This window comes from Podarcis bocagei (assembly GCF_964188305.1).
Source record: "Podarcis bocagei genome assembly, chromosome: 4".
NCBI classification, from domain to species: domain Eukaryota; kingdom Metazoa; phylum Chordata; class Lepidosauria; order Squamata; family Lacertidae; genus Podarcis; species Podarcis bocagei.
This window is the reverse complement of record NC_138128.1, coordinates 26,026,260-26,050,520: the sequence shown is the minus strand read 5'-3', so window position 1 is coordinate 26,050,520 and position 24,261 is coordinate 26,026,260. Positions and strand designations below refer to the sequence as shown.

Genomic DNA, 24,261 nt, shown 5'->3' with positions numbered 1-24,261 from the left:
TCTGATTGGTCCTAGAACAATAGGATCCAGAATGCAGCAGTCTGATTGGTCCACATGAGCCATCCAATCCAGCTCCAGGTAGGACTTGATTGACCTACAGGAGAATCCCGGAACTAGCCAATCACGCAGGGCCCATTGTGTAAATAATGTATACAAAGAAGACATTCTGAGGGAACTTCCATTCCTCCTCACCACCATGAGCTGAATAAAGAGCATGAAATCCACTCTCAACTCCTGAGTATATTTCAGAGGAGCCCCCCTGTACTCCCTTGGCTATGCCTATGCATCTGAAGAGGATTTGGGGCCCCCTCTAGAACAGGGTTTCCTAAACTTGGGTCTCCAGCTGCTTTTGGACTACAAGTTTGGGAAACCCTGCTCTAGAATGGCCGTGGTGGTGGTTTTTCGCAGGTGCATTTTGCAACATGCAGTTGATGTGGGAATAGTGCATTAAGTGGTGGATTTATAGTGGACCGCACATCATCCCCCTTTATAAGTTGTTCTGTGATTCATCTGCAGTGTTGCTGCACTGCTGCCTTCTGAAGAGCAACTAACGTGGGGCAGACACCCCGCCCCAGACATTTGTGGCATAGAAAGTTGCAGCTATTTTGTTGAAAGTTGTGGTATATGCACCAGTTGGAAAATGAAGTGGCACGTGCCAGCCCTGAAACTTTTGCAGGTACAAATGATATTGAAAGTGGGATCATAAGTTCCCTGATTGGGAGGGCTTTTGGTTGCATGGGTTGCCAAGGGAACAAGTAGGCCAAAATGGCAGCTTGGCCCATGGAATCAGAATTGTAGAGTTGGGACCCCGAGGATCAATCTAATTCAACTCCCTGCAGTGTAAGAATCCTGCCCACAGCTGCCTCCAGGTGAGCTCCATGCAGGAACCATATTTCTGCTCATGGTTCAGCTGTGGCTAAGTGTGGAGACATGCCCAACCCCCAAGAAATATTCTCTTTAGGGTTGTACCCTGGATTCAAACCTAGGACTCCTGCATGTGAGACCGGAATTCTTCCACCAAGCTTGGGCTCCTTCTGTAGCCAAATGTGACCTTTTTTGTTTATTTTACTATACATGTGTGGTTCATTCTCTACAACAGTGGTTAAGAGGGGAAGATCAGAGACAACAAAAAAGGAGATAAAAAGGCATAACTGCTTAATTTCTAAGATTCAGTAAGCTGCAAAATGTGCAAGTGCTTTTACTCTGCTAGAAAGGTTTCACAGCCCGTTTACTTTTTGTATTTGTCCCACACGAGACAGAAGGTTTCAGTTTTAATCTACAAATTTAACCCTCAATCCAATTCTCCAAAGACAGCACCTGTTGTACACATTGAGTACACTGGATAGTCTGAAAATAGTCTTCATTATCCAAAGGCTCCAAGGTGAAAATCATACACAATCTCTCTTGAGGCTTCACTCTTCAGTTTTTAACTAATTTCGTTTTTATATAAGCAAGTCTTCGTCAACTTTGTATAGGTTTATTTGCGGCATTAAAAAGACCTGCAATTCGGTTTTTAAAAAAACAGACTTCAGTCCTCAGGGGGGAAGGCTGGTAAGTTCCAACTTACCAGCCTTCAAAAATGATTCCCTCTCAATCTACTCCCCTCAGATGAAATTTATGTAAAGTAGCATGCTGACTGCTTAAAAGGCCTGTCAATTTACAGTGCCTGACACTAAGAGCCAAAAATATACAGTCACAAATTATATATTACATTTTGAATATATCTGTCTTATTAATATTCCATGATGTAATCCTCTTTGTATGTAATTGGTGGGGTGGGAAATATAGCTTAAAATTATCAGCAAATGTGTCAGGATCTCCGAACACAACTTTCCAAGATGGATCATCTCCAGCAAATGCTCATTTCAAATGGAGGCTGGTAAGCACACAGGTTTGTATATGCTTTTTCTAGCCAGGGTTCTTGCAATGCCAAGTTGTTCAAGCCAAGGTTTCTCTTTAAATGCACTGCAATAGAAGATTTAGATATGATGTCTGTTACTTTTCGCTGTCAAAGAAAAAGCAGAGTACATATGACACCTAGTTTTAAATATATATAAAAGCAAACAGACAAACCCAAACACCCTGTTTTAAATCAAGGAAACATAAATATGTAGTAATGCTATAGTTGGTTGATGCATTTCCATCTCGTACTATTTTTATTTATGTAGTACTGTAGGTGTACGTAGAGCTTTGCAGATTAACATAAGCAAAATTAGAATTCCTTGCCCCAAAGGGAATGCAATTGGAATTTATCCAGAGGGAGAGATACCGGGGGGAAAGCGGAAAAAAGAGGCAAGGTGATAAAGGGATAAATGTGAATATTTACATTCAGATGCATTTAGGGTTTGTTTCTGCAAGAGACAAACACAGAGTGATTAAACCAAAGGCTTAATGCTGAAGTGGCTAGTCTGCAGCCCTCCTGGTGTTGTTGGACTACAGCTCCCATCATCCCTGATTGTAGACTGTACTGCTTAGGGCTGATGGGAACTGGAGCCTACATTGCCTCAAAACTTACCGAACACAGAATGTGTCTAGGAGCAACCTCCATGCTATTGGTTTCCTGTGTGCAGGATTCCACTCCATTTCCAACAGGGAAAACATTCAGACGTATCAATTCCCCACTTGCAGCTTGAGGTGGCGCAGTTCAGGAACAGTTTTCCTACGTGATGTGTTATGAGATGCTCAACTCCCAACTCCCATCAGCCCCAGCCAGCATGACCAACGATCAGGCATGTGGAAGCTGCAGGCAAACAACATCTGGAGGGCCACAGGACCCCACTCCTAATCTATACAACTCTAAATACGGTGGTCAGATAGGGACTGATTATCATGTGAAGACTATTTCAGGAAACTTCCATGGCAAACATTAGCCTGTTTCAGCTTCATGCATCATCAAAGAGAGACCACAGCAGTGATAATAGTTTTTACCTTTCGCCTAAGATGGGCACAGGTTATGATGCAGAAATCTGCAGTAACTTAAACTAGGGCAAAACATATATTCATGGAGGACATCAAATTACTACTAGTCATAATAGCTATATTGCCTCCAGTATCAGAAGCAATATACCTCTGCATAACAATTACTGGTGACCACAACCAGAAGAGGGCAATTACACTCATGTCATGCTTGTAGACTTCTCAAAGGTATACGGTTGTATGCTGGGCTAAATGGGCCTTTGGTCTGATCCATCAGGGCTCTGCTATTGCTCTTAACCATTGGCTGCCTAGGAATGTCACAAATCATCTGCCTCTGGCCCTCCTTCCCCTTGCTATTAAAGATCCTTGTGTTGGTCTGGAAAATCCACTGGTGAACGGTATGGCTCTTAAAAGGTCCATCATGGAAATGTAGGTAGATATGTCCTCAGTAAGTAAACAATCCAGGAACTGAAATCACAGTATGATTCTTGCTTGGTTTTAACTCCCTTTGGTTAGAACAAGCCACTGTTCCCAGACTTCAGATGTTATGCAGAAGCCAAAGCACATGATAGTTGGTTCCCAATCAGCCTAACCTAAAACCATGGTTTGGGTCATCATTTGATGCAGATCGGTCTCTTCCATTTTATATGTTGTCTACGCTTATTACCTAGTTCTTTGCTTGTTTTATTTCCCTGCAGGGTTTAGCAACTGTCAGCTTACTCAGCAGTTTCCTGTTATTTCCTGCCGTCCTTTAGCTTGTAGCTGCATAAAGGTATTTTTCTTCAGATGGAAACACCAGGGTTACTATTGCTTAAATCATTACCACCACATGGTGGCACTATGCATTCATCAGCGAGAGTCTCACTCTCAAGTCTATCCAAGACACCCTTTTGTAGGAGTCTCCCTCAAATAAATATTACAGCTAATAAAGAAGATTCAGTTACTGCATCTGCACTTCTCTCTTGCATATACAATTAAAATATATATATATATATATAAGAGAGGGAGATTATGTATTCTATGTTTTTTCTCAGAATAAAGTAGCCTACCCAGACCCTGTCAGATCCAGCTGTCAGGTATTTGTTAAATAAGCTGCAGACTTCATTTACAGTGGTACCTTGGCACTCAAACGCCTTGATTCCCAAACGCCGAAAACCTGGAAGTGTTCTGGTTTTCAAACTTTTTCAGAAGCTGAACATCCACTGCAGTTGTCAGCTATTGTTTCTGGGGCGCCTGCACAAATCAGAAGCTGCGCCTTGGTTTTTGACCATTTTGGAAGTCAAACGGACTTCCGAGACGGATTAAGTTTGGCACTTTTGCTTTTGCTATTTATTTTGCGCTTTTGTTTTTGAGGTTTTTTCAATTAATTTGTTTCTGTGACTGTGTGGAACCCAGTTCAGCTACTGATTGATTGACTGATTGTGTGACTGTGGAAATGGATAAAAGCCCCCCACCCAAACAATGACTATCATCAGTGCAGGTAAGGAAAAAAATAATTTTAATTTTTATCATCTACAATACTGTCTTATTTATTTTATAGTACAGTACATTGATTATTGCTTTTACTTTATGGATCAGTGGTCTCATTAGATAGTAAAATTCATGTTAAATTGCTGTTTTAGGGGTTGTTTTTAAAAGTCTGGAATTGATTAATCCGTTTTGCATTGCTTTCTATGGGAAAGTGTGCCTTGGTTTTGGAACACTTTGGATTTGGAACGGACTTCCGGAACGGATTACGTTTGAGAATCAAGGTACCACTGTATTTAATTATTATTTTTTTAAAAAAAAACTTCAGTCCTGCATTATATCAACTGATTTCAGTGCAGGGTACATACTCCAAAAAATAAGGCCAGGGGTGTAGAAGTGAGGCCAGGGGTGTAGAAAATGGGGCTTCTCAGGTTACTTTTAACCTACTGCAGGTCCCTCCAGGTGTTCAGACGAACAGGGTTCTCTGTGAGACCTCAAGCCTCTTTTCTCTGAACAGCTTTCCCCATGATCTGAGTTGGATGAGATCCTGACAGCCCAGCCTTTTCAGTTGTGGTGCCTTAGTTGTAGAACACCCTGCCAAATCAGTTGTAAATGGCCCCCTGTTTTCTCGCTTTTAAGAAGATTCTTAAGATCAAGCACATTTTATGTTGACAGGTGTTTTCAATTCACTGTCCAGGCTGGCATGTTTTCTCTGTTGGCTGCTGTGCTGTTTTTATACTTCACTACTTTATGGTTGATAGTATCTCACTTTTTCTAGTGCTTTTGTTTTATGATTTAGGCCCCAATCTTACAATTATCTATCGAGAAGTATGTCCCATTGTTTCCAATGGGCGATATCCTACTATGACTAATGGCTAGATGGAACTTCTTTCCAGGAAAATCTTTATTTTCTTAAGTTGCCTCGACTGCTGTGCTCACCATAGAAATACAGGTAAATGTTAAATAAAACTGTAAAGAAGATTAGTGCAGTTTGTTACTGGAAAGATACATAGAATTGGGTGAATCGATGGGATAAAATAGCTTGTGGCAGATCAGGAAAATGCATAAAACATATGCCTTTAAAGCACACCTAAAAGGTAAAGGTAAAGGGACCCCTGGAAGTTAAGTTTTATTCAGTCTTGACGGTGGGGTGGGGGCAGAATTAAAAAGGATACAACACCAATAGTGTGATTAGCTGCTGTCTTTCAGACTGGGGCGTTTCTGGGTGCACTGCCCACCCTTGGTAAGAACAAAGATAAACATACCTGGCTATGGCTAAGCAGTAGATTGCATTCTCCCTCGGTGATCTTCCACTGTATTCTGAAAAAGACTTGACAGAAGAATTGAGCAGAATTTTTGCATTGGAGATGGAATAACGAGAAACAGGCTTGACAACAGAGACAGCGGGTAGAGGAACTCTTGCTAAACACATATTTTGGTCCATATTTTCTTCACTGCTAATGTGCAGAATCTTCCTCCTGGCGTTATTTTTCTGTGTCAGTCTGCCTGCATTAGCACTGTTGTATGCATTTGCTACCAGGGGCAATTTGACATTTGTCCCTAGGTACCCCTTTGAAATCGTCAAGCACCAGTCACCCTGCCCGTGCTGGAACTGAGAGTTTGTGTTTGGTAGTTCATAGCGTCTGCGGTCTGTGCCCTTGACTGTGGCCAAATAAAAACTTTTGGAAGTCATTTTGGGCTCTGTGAAACCATCCACAAGGACAACATCCCCAACCCTAGTCCTGAAGACTGATGTCTGCTTGCGCCGCTTCTTCGTACAGATGTTATTTTGAGCCTTAAGCAGCCACAGTTTTAACTTGATGTAGATTTTCATAGGAAGGGAGGAATTAGGGTAAGAAACCACGGACCACATCTTGGTGACTAAATACAGCACACAGTTCTTGTGTCTGTGTCGGATACATAGCTGCAAGGGAGTTTGTCGTGCAGAGTTCTGGCATTCCAGGCATAAGACACTGTAATTGACAAAGGCTTTCAGAACCACGAGCTGGCCTGCTTCAGCAGCTGCATGAACTGGACAACTGGTGACATCTGGCTGGCTGTTTTCGTGACACCACTCTCGATAGGGATGTATGCCAACTGGTTCAGTGGGTTTCACACCCTGTTTCAGGAGCCACGCCAAAAGCTGAAGGTGCCCAAAAAAGGCTGCCATATAAAGAGCTACCCTCTTTTGATATCTGAGAGAGAGAGAGAGAACATGAATGAATAGTGAAAAGTAAAACAAGTCCTTTGCACAAATCATTGTTAGGCACGCAGTAGCGAGAGGATAATGCAACAAGTTTTCTTTAAGTCATGAGTCTGAAAATCCCTGAATAAAAGTAAATAATAATAATAATAATTTATTATTTGTACCCCACCCATCTCGCTGGGTTTTCCCAGCCACTCTGGGCAGCTTCCAACAAAGATTAAAAATACATTAAAATGTCACACATTAAAAACTTCCCTGAACCTTCAGTCTTCAGATGTCTTCTAAATGTCAGGTAGTTGTCTATCTCTTTGACATCTGATGGAAGGGCATTCCATAGGGCGGGTGCCACTATAGAGAAGGCCCTCTGCCTGGTTTCCTGTAGCTTTACTTCTCGCAGTGAGGGAACTGCCAGAAGGCCCTCAGGGCTGGACCTCAGCGTCCAGGCAGATTGCTTCTGACTGCAAAAGGAACTAATCACTAGGGCTGTGCAGATCAAGCTCCATCTAAGGCTGGATCTAGACACACCAAAGAAGCGTTTCACTTTAAAGCATTGTGATTTTAAACAGGGAAAACGGGCAGAGAAAAATGGGACTCCACCTCTCCATCTGGTGGCACAATGTTATATCGCATATACAACGCATATAAAGCACTTTTTCTTTACCAGTCTAGCTCAGTACTAGTACTCAGTACTAAGTACTTTGGGGTTTGCATTTTGTTTTTGTTTCTCTCCCTCCATTTGCAATCCATGAAGGGAGGCACCTAATTTGCCTGAAAAGCACCTTTCATAAAGGTGTCAAAGCAAGATTAGAACCTAGACCAAATAATAAAGTTTTTTTTTTCTTTAACGGGAGGGGCATTTTGAAACTGACCGTCTTGGTCTCAAATGGAAAACCTATTTATAAAGTTAACTATTATTTTAAATTGATTGTACCTGAGCACTGGCTCTTCCTTTGAAAGATAGCGCTGGACCTTGGGCTTGTTTCCTAAGAGACATCCAGTCAGGAATTCTTTCCACCCATCCCAAACATCCAGGTGAAGTGTTGTGCCTGCCAACAGAAAGTTCCAGTTCTCTGCTCTGCTTTTAGCTTTTTCATGAAAATTTTAAAATCTCACATATGATAATAGACTTTTTACAAGGTCATTTGCTGGTGGGAACTGTTGTTAGATGCCATCACAATCAAAGTGTCCTATCTGAATTCTATACAGTTCTGCTTTCCCCAACCTGAAAGTCCTCCAGATGCTTTGAACTACAACTCCCATCAGCCCCAGCCAGCATAGCCAATGGGAGCTTTAGTCCAAACATTGAGAGAGCAACAGGTTGGGAAACGCTAATACCGTATTGGCCTGAATATAAGCTGTATCCAAATATAAGCCGCACCTTTAAAATTCAAGGGGGGGGGAGAGAGACAATACCCAAATATAAGCCACTCCCTTAAAATCCCGCATGCACTCACATCCTTTCCGTTTTACCGTATGTCTGTTTCAGCAGCAATATCGTAAAAGCCAATTTTTGTAAGATTGCGAACTTAAGCCACACTTTAACTTTTCAGAGTCGGAATTTGGAAAAAAGTGAGGCTTATATTCGGGTCAGTATGGTATATTCTTTGTATTAGTTTTGATTTCTTAGTACAGAAAGTATTGATCTGATGTATAGAGATCTTTCCTGTAGTCTGCTTAGTTCATGAGGGTTCTGGAAGTTTCTTGCAAGCAGAAGTTTCTTGTTTAGGTTATTCCTTCAGAGAAGTTGAGCACAGCTGGCTTAAACTGGCTCTCTTATCTCTTTCTGTCATGGTCATGCTGACTATAAAAGTAGGGCCAGAAGAACCCTGGGTTTCACTTTCTCCTTCTAGCTCTCTTCTGTCTAGTGTAGTGTAATGTACATAGTATGCTTAGTGTGAAGGTTTAGACTTATTATAAGTTCTTGTAAATTTAAGTTAAGTCTGCTGCAACTGGATTTCTTATGAACAGCGCCAATCCTGAATGTATTGGATTTGTGATGATTATGCTCATTTGCCTTCAATAGCAGTAAAGCTCTGCTGGATGAAATATTAATTGCCTCTGGTCTACTTTTTGGGAATCCTGCAAGTTGTTACTCTGCTAACTATACAATGGAATCTACTCTGGATCATAGCTGTCAATTTCCCCCTTTTTTAAAGGGAAATCCCCTTATTCCGAATAGGATTCCTTGCAAGAAAAGGGAAAAGTTGACAGCTGTGCTCTGGATCAATACTGAATTGAATTCCATGACACTTGTACATCTTGCGGCCTGTTCATGTGCAGGTTTCTGTGGAAGTAAATACAATGGTACCTCGGGTTACATACGCTTCAGGTTACATACGCTTCAGGTTACAGACTCTGCTAACCCAGAAATAGTGCTTCAGGTTAAGAACTTTGCTTCAGGATGAGAACAGAAATCGTGCTCCAGCGGCACAGTGGCAGCAGGAGGCCCCATTAGTATAAAGTGGTGCTTCAGGTTAAGAACAGTTTCAGGTTAAGAACGACCTCCGGAACGAATTAAGTACTTAACCCAAGGTACCACTGTATGTTTAATGGCTTCTCTGCTGAGCGTACAATGGCATACATTCCAAAATTATTGGAGGGCAAAGCAGGACACCCCGCCCCCACCATCCCACCTGTCCCACCTTTGTACTCCTTCGCTCGCTCACCAACCCAATCTTGGCGCTACCTGCCCAAGCCATCTCTGCTCTCCTTTGCTCACGCTGCTCCTACTCCCTGCCCTCCTCCCTTGGCCTGCCACCTCTTCCTCCTTTGCCAGCACTGCAGATGTACTTCCGGAAACTGGCTTCCAGAAGTGTCAGGTCAGAAGAAGTGAGAAGAGCAGAGACATGCAGGGGGAAAGGTGGGTTCTGCTTCTGGGTTGTTGTTTTTTTGGCCCCGTGCTCTGGTGACTCACATCACAGCACGGAAGCAAAAAGTACACCAATGTTTTGGTCCTGCACTCTGGCACGGCCAGAGCATGGGACTGGGACATCCAGGATTGGGATCAGAAGCCAGGAAGGCTTCTATCAATCTGGAATGCACCGCTTAAAATGGGATAGTTGAGTGGTATGCACTGGACTGTAGCCTTACACCCTCGTTTTTACGGGAACGCCTCTACTGGTATGCCCCGCAGAGGACCTTAAGGTCCATGAATAATCATAGTTTAGAGGTCCCAGGCCCTAAGGAAGTCAGATTATCCTCCACCAGGGCCAGGGCCTTCTCAGTGATGGCTCCGACCTGGTGGAATGCTCTGTCCCATGAGACCAGGGCCCTGCAGGATTTAACTTCCTTCCGCGGGGCCTGTAAGACAGAGCTATTCCATCTGGATTTCAATTTGAACTTAGCCTGATCTTTTATTCCCCTTCCTTCCCTCCCCCTCCCCTTTTTATGAAGATTACCCACTCTGGGATCCCACAGCTAATTCTCCCCATGTCTCCTTGTTGGCCCAAATAGGACTAATTTAGCCAGCTAGCCCTGGTGATCATCTAACGTTTATGGGATGAATTTCCCCCCTAAATAGATTTTTGAATTCTGAATTTATTGTTATTCACGTTTTATACTGTATTTTATGCTGTTTTTTGTTGCATTAATTGCCGTATTTTTTGCTATAAGACTCACTTATAGCAAATGTGTGTGCGTCTTATAGAGTGAATGCAGGCTGCACAGCTATCACAGAAGCCAGAACAGCAAGAGGGATTGCTGCTTTCACTGCGCAGCGATCCCTCTTGCTGTTCTGGCTTCTGAGATTCAGAATATTTTTTTTCTTGTTTTCCTCCTCCAAAAACTAGGTGCGTCTTGTGGTCTGGTGCATCTTATAGAGCAAAAAATACGGTAAGAGTTTTAAATTTGTTGTTAGCTGCCCTGAGCCCAGTTTTTTGAACCGGGAAGGGCGGGGTATAAATAAAAATTATTATTATTATTATTACTATTTATTAATTCTATACATATATCTTTGCTCAGAATTACACCCCGAGTTCAATGGGCTTCACAGCCTGGTAAGTGAGCATAGGCTTGGAGCCTTACTCTATGACTGTACTTATTTTGCTTTTCTATGAGGCAAACTAGTGTATCAACAATGCTTCCGTTCCAGTCTTTTTTTGGAGTGGGGAGGTCTTGGTCGTTTCATAGGCTACTTAGATATAGATTGCTTACTACAAAGTGTTGTTGTTTTTTAATGTGCAAATTGCAGCAGCAGTATCTCTGAACAAAGGCTGAATTATCTGACTGCATGGTTCTAAAAAGTTAAACTTAACTAGCTTTTTATCAGCTTTCTTCGTATTAACATTTCCAAATACTCTATATCACTTGCAGATGTTAAGAAGGCACTCGTGGGAAGGCCCAATAATATTGCAAAATATGGTGTTGTCCAACATACACAAAAAAAATATTTTTATTCAAGGAAACAGTCCAAAATGATACCTATTTCTTAAGTTCAGATATTTCTAGAAAAGTCTGGAGAGCTATGTTATCAACATGGGAGTAGATAAAAACCCACAAACAGTCTTAATACCTATATCTAACTGATAATCACTCAAGGTATTGCAGTCGTACATCTCTCTGCCCTCTGGCGTCCTGAGACAATAAATGCTGTTTGGAAAGCCGCACTTCAGGGTTACCAGGCTTTTTAGCTGGGAAACCTTTAACCCCAGGAGATAAATCTTCCCCATGATGGGCACTTTTTCACGAGTGACAGCATTGTAAACATAGAAAACTGGCTTATCTTCTTCCTGGAAAGGAAACCCAACAATGAGATCAATATTCCAGTGGTAATATCCTTTGTAAAATTGTGTTTATAGCCCATGTAGAATTCTGACTATAAGACATGCAGGCATCCATTACCAATGCATAGAATGTGGTCTTGTGGATGATGCTATAGCCCACAATAGCAACAATCAGTTTTGTTTTAAAATTCAATTTAATTTACTATCTCTACAGTGGGGAGATACAGGAAGATATGAAGACCTAGCACTGTCCTATATACAAAGAGCTGGATCTGAATTCCAGATCAGCCTAGTTACAACTTAGCGCAAGTCCTTCTTTTGCAACCTTCATTCCCATCTGTGAAATAGGAATAACCACTGCCCTATCTCACAAAGTAGAGGTGTTCAGAGAGAAAACAAAACAGGACTTGTAGAACACTTGTCACAATTAAAGGTCCTGTTGAATGGAAATAATGGTTTCCAATATAGGATTTCAAGGCCAAGAGAACAATGTCTGGCTATGTTTCTCCATCTCTGTAGATGCCCCAATATGAGCACAGTCCTTTTTTCAGTTCAATTCTGTTTACTCCAACTGAGATCAGAGGATTGCATTCCTAGGTAACTGGGCAGAGAATTGTGGCTCTCAATGTTCTATGCTTTGTTCTCATCTTCAGTGATCTTAGTAATGCTGTGCCAGGAACAATAAAAATTCTGGCAAACTAACTCTCGAACTGAGAAAACAAAGTGACCTGGGATAAATTGTTTCAGGATTCTCAAACCACAGCCAAGCTGAATTCAGAAATTCTCTCTGTTTGCATATGAGCTTCAAAGGGGGGGGGGGCGGAATAGCTCTGGGCACTGGGGGAAATCTAAATGGCGGATTTCAAGTCACCTGGTACTGATTCAGGGCACTGCTGCTGCCGCCGCTGCCACCACCAGGTAAGTCCACCTGGTGTCACTAAGGGCCCCTTCCAACTTTGCCAAGAAGCTGGCTGTCCTCAAGCCCAGAGCTAGTACTGCAGCCAGCCAGCCCATTAGCACCTGAGATTTGTGTTTCTGGGACTTACCCTACTCTTGTGACTGTAAGATCAGTGGCGTAGCGTGGGTTGTCAGCACCCGGGACAAGGCAAGTAATTTGCGCCCCCTAACCCATGGATTTGTGCCCCCTAATCCTAACCCCCAGATGTTGCGCCCGGTGCGGCCGGCCCCCCCTGCACCCCCCAAGCTACGCCACTGCGTAAGATGTTTCAACTGCTTTTTAATTCTCAATTTTTACATTGTTCTTTTTTTTTTTATAGAAATTTTTTATTGTGTTTCTTTCCACAGGTTAACAGCTTAGTTTACATAGCAACATGCAAGAAACATTTTTTTATATATATATAAAGAAGAGTAAGAGAAAAAAAGAAAAACAGAAGTTAAATATCAACAATTCACTTTCTTTTGGACCTCCTCACATCCTCTCGACATTGCATTCATTATTCTAGCCAATTCAGCAATTTGTTATCTTGTTTCATATCTTATTGTACCTTTGAATTTATTATGTTACCAATTTCAGAAGTTTGTAATTTAGTTTCAAAACTTTTAATAAACATAATATTTTGTTTCTAATTTGTCTCATTTATCCGTCATTATTTACTTTATCATTTACTTAAATAAATTGCAGAAGCATAACGTTTCTTAGTCGTGCAAACTCTTAACATTCAAACAGCTTATAGTGTTTTTGCAGATAGTCCTTAAATTTTTTCCAGTCCTCCTCCATTGTTTCTTCGCTCAGATCTCGGATTCTGCCAGTCATTTCAGCCAACTCCATATAGTCCATCAGCTGCGTCTGCCAGTCCTCCAGTGTGGGTAAATCTGGTGTTTTCCAGAACTTTGCCATAAGGATCCTTGCTGCTGTGGTTGCATACATAAACAAGGTTCTATCCTTCTTTAACACCTTCCGGTCCACCATGCCCAGGAGAAAGGCCTCTGGTTTCTTAGAAAAGGTATATTTAAATACCTTTTTCAGCTCATTATGTATCATTTCCCAGAAGGCCTTTACTTTCGGGCAGGTCCACCAGAGGTGAAAGAATGTCCCTTCTGCCTCCTTGCATTTCCAACACTTATTATCAGAAAGATGATATATTTTAGCCAACTTGACTGGAGTCATGTACCACCGGTATACCATTTTCATAATGTTCTCTTTTAAGGCACTACATGCCGTGAATTTCATACCGGTGTTCCATAACCTCTCCCAGTCCTCAGACATAATATTGTGTCCTACATCCTGTGCCCATTTTATCATAGCAGATTTAACTGTCTCATCCTGTGTGTTCCATTTAAGCAGCAAGTCATACATCCTCGAAAGTACCTTAGTCTTTGGTTCTAATAACTCCGTCTCCAGTTTCGATTTCTCCAACTGAAAACCCACTTTTTTATCCATTTTAAATACCTCTTGAATTTGAGCATAATGTATTTTTACATTGTTCTAAGTAGCTCTGGGACCTGCTGGTGAAGGGTGGGTGACAGATAACAATAACAATAATAGCAGCAACAACAACAACACCCTGCTCCTCTGCCTCCCTTAGGGCAAAACTAGCATCCTGCTGGATGCAGCAGGAAGGGGCAAAGAGGAACTGTGTGTGAGGCAGAACATCCTTTCACATCTCACAGGCATTGACATCCAGGCAAGGAGCTGTGCTTTCTATCAATTATGTACAGATCTGTCTTTTCCCAGTTTCCATTTTTCTGAAGAACTACAGAATGTGATAAGATATGGGATACTAAGGAATACGGAATATTCAAGGTTTTGCATTTTAAAAGAGAGCCTTGAAATCTTTCAAAGGCTGTGCTCATACCATACATCCAAATCACAGGACTCCCCCCCCCAAAGAATCCTGGGAACTGTAGTGCTGGGAATGATAGATCTGCGAAGAGTAAACTACAGTCCCCATGATTCTTTGCAGGAATTGAAGTGTATGGTGTGTGTGTTGTGCAGTCAAAGTTCCTTAAAAATCAGTGTGAGGCTAAAGTCTGTGTACATGTGGCATTTTATTCTAGAATCAGTGGAGACTGAGTATTCCCCTCACCCCACGTATGCCACACACAATCAAGATCTGTTGCGTATTTTCCTGCCCCTGGAAAGCATGCATTGAGAAACTGGTTTCATTCCAAAACCCCACACAGTGTTCTTTTGAAAACAAGTGTCGACAGCCCTGGCAACAGGGTGTGTATACATAGCTGCCCAATGACATAGTGGGTGGGCATCTAACTAGGTCACAATCGCCACCTCCTTCCTCTTTCACCTAGGACATGTGTAGGGAGGACTAGGTGTGGATAATAACCCAATCAAAGGGAGGATTTTCAAAGGAATATCAAGAAACCACACCCATGTTTGTGGATGGCAGGGTCTAGAATCAATCCAGATTGAAAGCAAAACGCTGAGGATAAGCATATACAATTCCAGATAGAAAAGGCATATTTTTGTGCTACAAACACCTTGTTGTGTACTCAGCCTAAGGTTTAACTCTCCTTGCATTAGCGCTTTCCTGCCATCATTTTCTGAAGGTGACTGCATCTCATTGGAAGATCAGGTGCTTTTTGATTCCTGCTGTGTGATCCTAGCCCAAGATCTATAATTTAGCGAGGAAATCGGCATGCATGGAGACTTTCTGTGCTAATTAGGCAGCCTAGGTTTGTTTGTTTTAAAACCGTACTATACCTTAACAACACATTTGATGGTCGAAGAAACTGATATGCCCACATCAGCAAGTATCCAGCTGTCCTTTAACACTGCTCCTGCATAAATTAGCTCCAAATACCGCCTGCCTTGCTTATCTTCCGAGAGAGGAACGTGAAAATAATCCTTAAAGGGGGGGGGGGAATAATTATTTTAGAGCAAGTCGTAAACACTTACATCCAGGGCAAATAACCTGTTAGCGTTCAAGTCAATATCCACCACTGAGGGAGCTACAGGGAAGGCCTATTGCTAAGTGCAAAGTGCCGTATTTTTTTGCACCTGACCATAGGACGCACCTTGTTTTAGAGGGGGAGAACAAGGGAAAAAAATTCTCCCCCTCTCTGCTCAGTGCCCCTTCAGTGAAGTGGCAGGAGAAATGGAGCCCCTTCCATTTCTCTTCCCGCTTGGTTGAAGGGGCGCTGTGCAGCTCTCCCTCTCTGCTGAAGCCGGGAGAGTCTTGAGTCAGGACTCTCCTGGCTTCAGCGAAAGGAACCTGAAGCCTCCGGAGCGCAGCAGGAACTTGCGCTGCGCTCCGAAGGCTTCAGGTGGCTATCCCTGAAGCCTGGAGAGCGAGAGGGGTTGGTACGCACCGACCCCTCATGCTCTCCAGGCTTCAGTGAAAGCAACGCGAAGCCTCCGGAGTGTGGACAGAGCGCTCCCTCTGCACTTCGGAGGCTTCATGTTGCTATCGCTGAAGCCAAGGAGCCTGCATTCGCGCCATAGGATGCACACACATTTCCCCTTAATTTTTGGAGGGGGGAAAGTGCGTCCTATAGAGCGAAAAATACGGTACCTTTCCCAGGCTCAGTTCCTGGCATCTCTGTCTAAAAAAACCAGAGGCTCACTGACAGTCAGTGTAGACAAAGGGCTGGGGAACTTTTTCAGCCTGAGGGCCACCTTCCCTGGCAGGCAACTTTCCGGCGGCCGCACTGCAGCAGTGGGCAGGGCGAGAGGCAGAAGTGGGTGGAGCCATGGATGTGCCTTGGACCTTAGTACAGCAGACTTGCATCCCAACCCTGCAAAAGTCTCTACGCATTCATCCACATGCATATCCTCCATCCAGGCAAACAAAGGGTTGTCACAGCCCTGAGGGCCAGACAGAAAGGTCTGGAGGAACACAGTTGGTTGCCAGACCTGAGGTTCTCCACCTTGGTGTAGATGATGCTGAGCTAAATGGACCACTGGTGTGGTTCAGTATAATGCCAGGTTCCTATTAAAATGGGAATTAATTGTTTATGTGGATCCCACCCTCTCACCATCCTTGCCTCATTCGCAGCTATGTGAACTAACCCACATAGCATTTGGTGATGACTTGTTGCTTCAGTACAGGAGGCAGGGCCTGAGTCCAGTATTAGAGACTGTAAGGCAGTGCTTTCCAAACTTGGGGCCCCAGCTCTTTATTGAACTACAGTTCCTATCATCCCTGACCACTGGTCCTGCTGGCTAGGGATGATGGGAGTTGTAGTCCAAAACCAGCAGGAGATCCAAGTTTGAGAAACACTGGTGTAGGGGGACACTTAGTGTGGGGTGGGCAGCCGGCAACCTTCCCGACCCCAGTGGACTCCAACTCCCATCAGCCCCAGCTAGCATGGTCAACAGTCAGTGGAGATGGTAGTTGTAGCCCGATAACATCTGGGAGGCCACAAGCTGCTTATCCCAACTCAGTGCCAGATCCTGTGCTCTGTTTACCAGGACCAGGTTCTCTCATGCTGTTCTTCATGGCTTGAGGTTATAATAGGCTTTAAAATATATCTATCTATCTCAGTTTTATTTCCCTGATGGAGAACAAGAGTCCTTTTGAATTCACTGGGATATACTTGCAAGTAAACATTCATACTATTGGACCGTAAACGTGTTTGGGTTGCAATCCTATGCACACTTGCTTGAGGATAAGTGCCTCATAATTCAATGGGACATACTTAATAGTAAAAATGAATAAAAACTCTGCTAAATTAAAGCATATTGAACTGTATTTTTATTTTGTGTTGTTTCATATCGGCTTACAGTGCCCTGGAGTGAATCTGAAGCCCCCCTCAAATGTGTTTGGTGGTTGTGCCAAAATACATAAATCCTTGTACACAAATTTAAACTTTCTCTTTTGCATACTGCAACTGGAAGGGTTTAGCTGAACCTTACAAGACAGCAAAGCACTTAGTTATTTAAGTTTGTCTACTCAGCTTTTATCACTCAAAGAGACTATACTAACCATCTCTCGTGAAAATATATGCAGATTCAAAACTACCTAGTGAAGCTGAGGTCACATTCACACCATATATTTAATGCACATCTAGAGCACATAACTTCTTCCAAAAAGAATTATGGGAACTGTAGTTAACCCCTCAGGGATAAATTCCCAGCACCCTTAAAAAGTACAGTTCCCAATATTTTAAAGTCATGTGCTTTAAATGTATGGTGTATATGCAGCCCTAATCAGATGGATTAAAATGTAAAATATTATACTCTAATATAAAAACGGATAATATAAATTTAAACCAGACTCTTGAAATGAAATACAACGAAGACAATTCCATTAAATTTGAACTGTCCTTTTTTTTTTAAGAACCCAGCGCGTAGGAAGACGTTCCTTAGAAGTTTCACTTTGGCAATGAATATTATCTGATTCAGATTCTCACAAGCACTTAAAATCAAAATAATAGAGAACGAAGCAACTTGGCCAAGCCCTTACCTTTATCATCAGTTTTAGATCTTCCACTGTGTTCTCTGATGAAATGTCGAAGGATTCCCAAAGTCCTTCAAAAGCGATGAAAATCCTCATTTTTTTGGAGGGGGGGAAGCTTTTTAGAAACGCCTCCAACGTCTTTCTACTCCATCAAATTCCATGTCAGATGCAAATCTTATCTCCGCACTGGAGGCAAAAGAAAAAAACTATTTAAAGCAGGCTGTAAACATCCAAGCAAAATGTGCACATCCCACCCTGCCCCCGCCTCCCAAAAGCTAAAAGGCAGCCTGGAAAACCCAGGCTCAAGCAGGCAGTGTAGACCCTGCAGGAAACAATGAGCGGAATTTGTTTCCCAGGCTGCACTGAACAGCAAAAAAAAAAAAATGTCCCCTTTTCCAACCCGTAAACTTAATTAAACCAGCAAACCACGTATTGATCAAGGCATGTGCATGCATGTTCCAAGCTAATCACACCCGTCGTATATACTCAACAAGCACTTCTCAAACCACAGAGCGCCAGAACATAAGTGAGTCTGGTGTTTATTTTATTGCTTATGGTAAGCTTTGCACTTTCTGTAAATAAATCTAATCTCAGCACTCATGTTACCATAACAACTTTATAAGCCAGCTCCACCAGTTTGGATCAGAAGCCAACTGTACTCTCCCCCCCCCCCCAACAAGGATCAGACAGCTTAATAGCTTGAAACTATAGTTACCGTATTTTTCGCTCTATAGGACACACTTTTTCCCCTCCAAAAATTAAGGGGAAATGTGTGTGCGTCCTATTGAGCGAATGCAGGCTCCTTGGCTTCAGCGATAGCAACGTGAAGCCTCCGAAGCGCAGAGGGAAAGCTCCCCCCGCACTCCGGAGGCTTTGCGTTGCTTTCACTGAAGCCGCCTGAAGCCCCCGGAGTGCAGCGGGAACTCCCGCTGCGCTCCAGAGGCTTCAGGCGGCTATCCACAAGCCTTCGGAGCACAGCAGGAGTTCCCGCTGCGCTCCAAAGGCTTGCGGATAGCCGCCTGAAGCCTGGAGAACGAGAGGGGTCGGTGCACACCGGTCCCTCTTGCTCTCCAGGCTTCGCTTCGCTGGAGAGGCACTGCACAGTCTTCCCTCTCTGCGCAGCGCCCCTTCAGCGAAGCGGGAGGAGAAATGGAAGGGGCTCAGTTTCTCCTGCCGCTTTGCTGAAGGGGCGCTGGGCAGAGAGGGGGAGAGGTTTTTTCCCCTGTTCTCCCCCTCCTATGGTCCGGTGCGTCCTATAGAACGAAAAATACAGTATCTGAAAAGCAAGTGCATGAGAACTGGGTAAAGAACCATTTAATATCCCTGTGTTATTTCATATGCTTTCAAGCTTGTGAAAGGCATGTCTTAATGGCACCATGTTTGTTTGTTTAGTCATCTCCGACTCTTTGTGACCCCATGGACCAGAGGACACCATGCACCCCTGTCTTCCACTGCTTCCCGCAGTTTGGTCAAACTCATGTTGGTAGCTTCGAGAACACTGCCCAACCATCTCGTCCTCTGTCGTCCCCTTCTCCTTGTGCCCTCAATCTTTCCCAACATCAGGGTCTTTCCAGGGAGTCTTCTCTTCTCATGAGGTGGCCAAAGTATTGGAGCCTCAGCTTCAAGATCCGTCCTTCCAGTGAGCACTCAGGGCTGATTTCCTTCAGAATGGATAGGTTTGATCTTCTTGCAGTCCATGGGACTCTCAAGAGTCTCCTCCAGAATTCAAAAGTATCAATTCTTCGGCGACCAGCCTTCTTTATGGTCCAGTTCTCAGTTCCATACATCACTTATGGCACCATAAAGACTTACAAATCTTTTGTGGCAGAAGCTTTCGTGGACCAGAGCCCACCATTAGGTGTGTGACATGTTATCCCTAGTTGGATGCTTGCAGATGCACTTATGAGAATAGAGGTGGGAAATGTTTTCTTCTCCGTGTGCCCTCAGAAGGCCACTCAAAGGAGATGCAGAGGTATCTGCATAAGAATGGGCTTTCTTTAGTGGAGCCCTTCACTCTGTCTGTGGCATGCTCTCTCCAGGGAGAAGCACCTGGTGCCATCCTAAGACCTTTTTGCTTACTCAGGCTTCCGGTCATTAGGCTAACTACTATGGTGGCACCCGTCTTTTTGTGGGGTAGGAAGGACATGTTCTTATTAATGTCACTAGATCAGCATTTTATGTACAGTGGTACCTCGGGTTAAGTACTTAATTCATTCCGGAGGTCCGTACTTAACCTGAAACTGTTCTTAACCTGAAGCACCACTTTAGCTAATGGGGCCTCCCGCTGCCACCAGAGCACAATTTCTGTTCTCATCCTGAAGCAAAGTTCTTAACCTGAAGCAATATTTCTGGGTTAGCGGAGTCTGTAACCTGAAGCGTATGTAACCTGAAGCGTATGTACGGTAACCCGAGGTACCACTGTATTTTGTATTGTTCATTACTTTAATTTCTTTCTGGTTTTAAATTGCTTTTATTTGTTGCATGTTATCCTGTCAAGTCACTTTGAGACTTTTTTTGGTGCAAAGTGACTGATAACTGTAATAAATCAATGTCATCGTCATATGGCCAAATGACAATGGAATTCAAGAGGCATGCATATGTTTAAATTTTAAATGTATAAAATATAATCAGAGCCAACTAAAATGCTTGACAACTTGTCTGTATACCAGGACTCTTAGCTGGTTTTGCTGCAACAGGCAACAGAGCAAATCCTCTGTTTTGTATCTTAAACTGAAAATATTTTTGTGGCTAACAATTCCTGCAATAGTAAGCTAGCTGATAACTTCGAGAGCAGCCTTCCTCCACCTGATGTCTAATGTTCCTTTTGTATTGCAGTAAGTTGTTGTGTTATGGAATTTGGCTTTTTGATCACTCCATGTTATGCTAAATTTTAAATGGCAGGAAAAACTGTATGCCAATATTCTGACCCAAATTTAATCAATGCAACATTCCAGCATTTTTCTGAGCCAGTGGGGTTGCCATTGGATTTTTGTCTAGTAACAGTTAGCACAGAAATGAGCAATGCACATTCACTAGATGCCAGTAGATTCCCAGAGGCGGCTTTTATTTGCCTGAAAAATCATGTGAAATGTGAATATGAACAGGTAAGGAAACATTGTGAAGGTGGAATAAAATGCCATCTGAACACAGACACACACACCACAGATACGACACATTTTGTTACGAGGCCCTATTTGTTTGTTTTTATGGTTTTTTAACAGATGGGCCACTGAGAATATTGCCTTTCCATATATATATACACTATATGCCACGGCGTTTCTCCTTTTCTAGGACTGAATTCAGATCTTCTACATTCAAGCATAGTACTCTTTCGCTATTAAAGTTCTGCCCAATGTAGGTTTTGCCTCCAAGAACCGAATCAGAAAATGTAAATGTTGTACTGACACACCTCTATGCCGAAAACCTATGTAACAATCAAGGAGTAGTCAGATAACCTTCACACAACTTTGTTATCACTGTCAGGATCAATAACAGCCTACATCTGTCACCTGTTAGTCTCTTTCTGCGTTTCCTGGTGGTGCAAGAATCGGGCCCTAACCACACAGTCACACCCTGAATCACCAATGGCATTTAAAATGTCATCAGGCTGGTTTGCACAGGTTTGCTTTATCATCTGACGACTGTAACACCAAGTGAGAACTTCTATGCATACTACTACTTTCTTTACCAAAACTGAACGATCACTTAAAGATGTCGATGGGCAGCACCGATATATCCAACAGAATTATAAAATGCTGTCATACGAAGCTCAATGTCTTGAATGGGGGGGGGGAATGCTTTGGCAAAAACAGAAAACACATCTGCTCACACAAGGCTGGCTTCCCTATTTTCACCAATCCACCTGTCTACTGCTGCCTCCGCACCACTTTGCATAATGTACCAGAAGATCTCCCCCTCCCGCAACATCAACTTTTTAGTGAGTGCTGTAGCTCAAGGGGCTTAGTGTAAATTTTGAGGCTTCAACTTTTGGAGATGGAAACACGCTTTGCTTGCCGAAGAATACCTCTGGATACAAGCCACCCTATCTGCATAATGTAAAGCCCTTTTCAACTGAGCTGTTGCTTTTCTATGAAATCAGTTCACACCACGGGAAAGTCAGAGGACTAAGGAGTGATATGGTAATAACAATGGCATGTGATCTTTTACTCAGAATGTACTTCAACTGTTCTGCAGTCACACGGCAACTGGTAACTGGAGCAGAGTTATATCTGGCAGTGAAAGAGGAAGGAAGCTCCCTTCCTTGATTCAAGCAATAGATGGGGCAAAGCCGGTCTTCCCCTTCCCGTGGTGTGAACTGATTTCATAGAAACAGCTGCTTTGAAAAGGACCTCACATTATGCAGATATAGTGGCTTGTATCCAGAGGTATTTTTCTGCAAGTGAAATGCTGAGCAACCCCTTGCGCTTCAACTTGAGCATCTACATTGCTATGTTACATGTGAGGAGACCAGGTTGGTTTGCAAGTAGCTACTACAGGCAAAATAGACTAAAAACAATTTATTATTTTCCTGATGCAACATTTGTCACTTCCATTTGTCTTCTTACTGTCTTTTATTATTAATAAGCTTCATTAAATTGGTCTTGGGTGCATTTGTATCAGCCTCAAAGGGTTATTTTAAACCTTTGTTTGCCTAGACTATTTGGGAGCCATTTTGGGATTGGGGAAAGCCAAGGTAAGCTATATGCTCTCTGGTCTCCAAAGTATGTACCTTGGATCCCCAGAAATCACTCCTGTCTAAGGGTGAGAGAGAACCTAAGGAAGTTTAGTAACAGCTTGCCTAATAGCCTCTTGTATGACTGGTAGGCATGGAAAGAAAAGAAGAAAAAGTCATTTATCCTCTCCTGCTACATTTCGTACATCATTTCTAAGGGCTTCATATGGAAAAGTGCTAGCATGAGAATCATAGACTATTCTTGCGAAACTTCAGAGTAGACATCAAATGTTATTCAGTCAAATCTACATCCAACTGGGGTGGATGTAGATGTATAATAGATGTATAATAGAAGTCTTAATTTTGCAGCATCTTTTCTCTCTTTCCTACTCCTAAACCACACGGAGCTTCTTTCCTTTTGCTTCCCACTCTGCACAATATGTGTATCTTCCATCTTGCAGAGATCTGTTTCCTCTTATTAGAAGCTCTCATTGGCTTGTTTTCCTTTATATTATATTAGTGCTCAGCTTTCTTCCCCGGCACAAAACTCTACCAGTACTCCCATCCCTTATTCGGCACTTCAAGCATCTTCAACAATTGCCTCTCACTTATTTGCTTTGTTGCATCTTAAGCCACCTTTTCCCACCTGCAAGAAGGGCTTCCATCCCATGCATTGTTGTCGAGGGACCAGCGTGGCTTCCTGATGGTTGTCTTCATGAGGGCAAAACCAAAACAAAACCACTCTGCACATGCTCAAAGGCTCTGCTGTCGCTTGCAACTGGTTCATTCCAGCACATAATATCGTATATAGAACAAATGACCTAAGTAAATTTATGCCGTCATTTTGCTTTAAATACAGGCTCCTGAGAATAGCTGTCAACGTTTCCATTTTTTTTAAGGGAAATTCCCTTATTCCGAATAGGATTCCTCGCAAGAAAAGGGAAAAGTTGACAGCTACGCTCCTTAGGCCACCCGCCCTCACCCCCATTTCGCCTTCTGCCAGGACCAGCCACCGCATCCTCCCTCCTCCTCCTCCTCCCTCCTCCCTGCGGGCCCCGCCCCCTCCGGCGGCCGTCACGTGCGAGCATCCGTGCGCAAAACACCGTCCGCCCCCCTGCGACGGGCACCCGGGAGCGGCCAATCCCCGCCGCCCGCTTCTCCCTCTCCGCCTATGCGTGGGCGCGTTCTCCGCCCGGGGCGGGATTTCCGCCGCTGCTTCGTCTGAGGGGTCGAGAGAGAGAGGGGTCTTTAAGACTATGGATTCCGCCTGAAACTCTTCCCTCGCTGGGCAAACCCCGCTCGCCCCTCGCCGGCTTCTGCCTCCGGATTCCGGGTAAGCGAGAGGCGGGCGTCGCCGCCGCCGCCGCCACTGCCGGGCTGAGAGGAAGCGGGCGCCGGAGGCTCGGGGCTCTGCCGGCTCCGGCGTCTGCTGCGCGGGGTCGTTCGGAGAGCCCAACGGACCCTCTCGCCCTTCACGAGCTTTTGCCGCCTTTCCCCCCCCCCCTCACCTACCTGATCCACCGAGAGCCCGCTTTCGCGAGGGGGGGGGAAAAAGAAACGCGTCACGCGCGCACGTCTGAATGGGGCGAAGGGCGGGCGCGTGTTGACAACCCAGGAATCGGGAGGAGCCAAGTTGGCAAGTTGCGCTTCACTTTTTAAGGCCTTACTTCCAACTTCTCGTTTCCCTCCTCTCCTTTTTTTTTTGCGCTTTGGGTCGAAACTCGCGCAACGCAGCGTCGGGTTTCGAGACGCTCGTCTGCGCAGAAGAGCGTCTGATGCGCCGGCCTTAAAATCGCTCCCCTTGTTTAACGCGGCCCCGTGCCACGTATGTAAAGGTGTGCTGCATTTGCCTTGGTTCTTCACCTGGGGTGGAACTGGGCTCGGCGGTGGCGGCTTGTGGTT

At 43.8% G+C, this 24,261-nt stretch overlaps 2 protein-coding genes across 8 annotated transcripts in view; one reads left to right on the top strand and one right to left on the bottom strand.

Annotated features, from left to right (window-relative positions):
* Positions 1 to 1,168: 1,168 nt before the first annotated feature.
* ANKUB1 (ankyrin repeat and ubiquitin domain containing 1) lies at positions 1,169 to 24,156 on the bottom strand. Of its 6 annotated transcripts, none has more exons than XM_081190341.1 (7): positions 24,027 to 24,156; positions 17,694 to 17,873; positions 14,990 to 15,133; positions 11,100 to 11,316; positions 7,521 to 7,674; positions 5,649 to 6,578; positions 1,169 to 1,965 (listed from the first exon to the last, which is right to left on the bottom strand). In XM_081190341.1, the coding sequence occupies exons 2-7, from the start codon at positions 17,781 to 17,783 to the stop codon at positions 1,866 to 1,868; spliced, it is 1,635 nt and encodes a 544-aa protein (XP_081046467.1). In that variant the 5' UTR covers positions 17,784 to 17,873; positions 24,027 to 24,156; the 3' UTR covers positions 1,169 to 1,865. The 6 variants fall into 6 exon arrangements, with proteins under 6 accessions (XP_081046467.1, XP_081046469.1, XP_081046468.1 ...); XM_081190343.1 differs by lacking the exon at positions 24,027 to 24,156 and adding an exon at positions 23,872 to 23,990; XM_081190342.1 differs by lacking the exon at positions 24,027 to 24,156 and adding an exon at positions 23,006 to 23,360.
* RNF13 (ring finger protein 13) overlaps positions 23,532 to 24,261 on the top strand; it is a 45,770-nt gene continuing 45,040 nt past the window's right edge. The window contains exon 1 of one of the 2 annotated variants that reach the window (XM_081190544.1): positions 23,532 to 23,692. The gene's annotated coding sequence lies outside the window, so the exon portion shown is untranslated. Of the gene's footprint in view, positions 23,693 to 24,089; positions 24,185 to 24,261 lie in introns of those variants that run through there. The other variant, XM_081190547.1, reaches the window with a different exon arrangement.

What these genes read in the sequence shown, in the direction of transcription:
- ANKUB1 (XM_081190341.1), bottom strand. Translation starts at nt 17,783, where the DNA reads ATGAGGATTTTCATCGCTTTTGAAGGACTTTGGGAATCCTTCGACATT. An exon ending in CCATCAAATGTGTTGTTAAG is followed by an intron (nt 11,317 to 14,989) that starts GTATAGTACGGT and finishes TTTCCTTTCCAG; the next exon opens with GAAGAAGATAAGCCAGTTTT. An exon ending in TGATTATCAGTTAGATATAG is followed by an intron (nt 7,675 to 11,099) that starts GTATTAAGACTG and finishes TTCATGAAAAAG; the next exon opens with CTAAAAGCAGAGCAGAGAAC.